General features: G+C 35.8%; 1 protein-coding gene across 3 annotated transcripts; it reads right to left on the bottom strand.

Moving 5' to 3' along the window:
- Window positions 1-586: 586 nt before the first annotated feature.
- On the bottom strand, window positions 587-2,184 carry LOC104241697 (uncharacterized). 3 transcript variants are annotated; one of them, XM_009796636.2, is made up of 2 exons: window positions 1,745-2,184; window positions 587-1,317 (listed from the first exon to the last, which is right to left on the bottom strand). In XM_009796636.2, the coding sequence occupies exon 2, from the start codon at window positions 1,310-1,312 to the stop codon at window positions 761-763; it is 552 nt and encodes a 183-aa protein (XP_009794938.1). In that variant the 5' UTR covers window positions 1,313-1,317; window positions 1,745-2,184; the 3' UTR covers window positions 587-760. The 3 variants fall into 3 exon arrangements, with proteins under 3 accessions (XP_009794938.1, XP_009794939.1, XP_070024276.1); XM_009796637.2 differs by having other exon boundaries at window positions 2,104-2,178; XM_070168175.1 differs by having other exon boundaries at window positions 1,950-2,064.
- Between the last annotated feature and the right edge of the window lie 307 nt (window positions 2,185-2,491).

The raw sequence follows: 2,491 nt of genomic DNA, 5'->3' as shown, positions 1-2,491 counted from the left end.
ATGCTACAGATATTAATCTGGAAGTTCTCTACTCTGTGATCAATCCAGTATTTCCAAAGCATGGTTCCAAAGTCATACCTACAGCATTTTCATAGGAGTTTACTCAACTCCTGTCAACCAACTAAGCCTCATGTCTCTCCAAATTTCATTTGCTTTACCAACAATACCAAGCTGGTAGCTTCTGTACTTCCCTCACATGATTCAATCATTTTAAATTCAAAAAGCACCAGAATATCTTATGATCTAATGAAAGAAGATCATATTTGAGACTAGCAAATTAGAAGGCCTACGCAATTAATGTTGAAGTCAACATTATATAATACAAGCAAATTTACCTCACATGATTCAAGCTTGCTAACCATAACAAGCACTAAAGTATAAGGATTTTAATAATGAAAACCTTATTCAAGACTTAGAAAGTAGAACACACAGGCAAAAACCACGTTCAAGACTTACATACTAAAACACATAAGCAAATGATGTCCCTATAGTAATAGAGATCCAGCATCGTGCAGAGGATTGCCATTGATAGGGGGGGAAAATAAGCTTGTTATCACAAATACTAACATAAGAGATCAAAATCTCATTTGCAAGTACAAAAGAAAAGAACTAGAATTACTAATATTTCAGCAAAGCAAATGATCATTTAGCAACTGTCATAGCACTCTTAACCATCTATATGAGTTTCTAAAAAGCAACTATATAGGAAACAAAAGATACAAACCTAAGCTAAAATCAACAGAATAACATGTCTGAAGCCTCATGGTTCAACTGTATTACCAAGCACAAAAGAAAACACTTCACGTACTGGAGGATACTCGACAAGTGCAATCTCCATCGCATATCCAGCAACAGGTAATTTCAGATCCCTCAAAACAGTGAATGCCTCGCCCATACGTGTTTTAGGAACTTCTTCAGCTACAGGGCAATAAGGAATCCATGTATCAGGACGATGCTCCTCCCCAATTTCAATTCCCTCCTTTTTCATTGCTTCAAACAACTGTGAGTGGAACTGAAGGAGAGACAAAGTTGGAGTTGGAGCAAGAAACAGAACGTTGTCGTCATTTGGGAGGCTTCCAATTGAACCAAAGGACAGAGGCAAAGATTCTTGCTTGGACGAAAAACTCTTTACAACGTTCTCAAGCTTCAATGGATCAATATAGGGACTCGAGAAGAGGGTAATGTGAGGTCTAGACTCAATCTCAATAAGCTGAGTGCTAATCTGGCGCCGAGCCAATACATTCCAAGCCTTCAGGACCTGGTTTTCCAATGCAGGATCAAAGTAGAGCTCAATGGCGTAGCCTTGCGACATTGCCTCTATCAAGGTTCGAACAAACACAACAATAAATCAAAAAATCACCAAAATAAATAGAATCACAAATGACCCTGGAAATCCGCACCAACTTTTATACTCAATCTAGCCTACTAACAGTAAAGCCAAATCCCAAATGCTAAGTCCAACCAAAAACCAGTAACAGTGAACATCTCAATGGTACATTATAAGCAGAATTAAAGAACATAAACATTAAAGAAAAGCCACAAAAAATATCACTTAAAAGTAAAGTAAAATATCAAATACTAAAACCCCACTAAAGATAAATTGGGATCTCGTGCAGAATAAGCAATAATGAAGAGAAATACACTAAAGTAAATGCACAAAAAAGAATCATGGAACTCAATAATTTCAGGAAAAAAATTGAAACCCTAAAGAATTCACAGAATAAGCAAAAAATTTAAGGCATACCCAGTTGAGGAAAGAGGCAAACAAGACACAAGGACTTGAAATGCAACCCAATTTAGGGAAATAGTGAACAAATGAATCGTCCTCCAAACAGTAGCAGAAATATAAAGAGGGGGACAAAAGGGGTTAAAGAAGAGGTTTTTGGGGAAATGGGGAACAATTTTTCTTGAAAAAATTTGGCCAAGAAATAGCTTAGGCTACAACTCACTTAGATTGGAAAGAACTCGCCGATTCGGAGATTCGGAGAAGGTGAAAATTAGTTTAACTAAGGATAAAAAGGAGAATATTTTTGGTGGTAAAACATTATGCTACCAACCCAAAGAAATAAAGTAAATGATAAGTAAGGAAAGATATAATCTTACCGTAAAGTCGTGAAGGAAAATCGATTTTAAAACTTAATTCAAAATAATGACAAATATCTGCCTCTCTATACTCTAATAGCCAAGGAAGAAATAAATCTCTCTCTATATATATAATATATTACTGAGGGACCTAAGGAAGGTGATGTGACACTCTATTACATTGGAAGGACTATTTATCTATTTTCTCATTTATCTGCCTTTTAAACATTTAGATTTAGTTATTATTAATCGTTTTAAAAAGTTAAAAGTTGCTTTCGCTACTGAACCGTCACTTTCTCTACTGAAAAAGTCACTATCTAGATTTTTTACCCCAACTACGACAATCTCTTCTTCTCTCTCCGGCGCACACATGGAAATCGAATTCGTCACCGGAAATCCTGAAATATTT

The sequence above is a fragment of the Nicotiana sylvestris genome, chromosome 2, assembly GCF_000393655.2.
Source record: "Nicotiana sylvestris chromosome 2, ASM39365v2, whole genome shotgun sequence".
Classification (NCBI taxonomy): domain Eukaryota; kingdom Viridiplantae; phylum Streptophyta; class Magnoliopsida; order Solanales; family Solanaceae; genus Nicotiana; species Nicotiana sylvestris.
Note: the sequence above shows the minus strand (reverse complement) of the source record. Positions and strands in the feature narration are given on the sequence as shown.

Coding starts and splice junctions, on each gene's coding strand:
- LOC104241697 (XM_009796636.2), bottom strand. CDS start 1,312: ATGTCGCAAGGCTACGCCATTGAGCTCTACTTTGATCCTGCATTGGAA.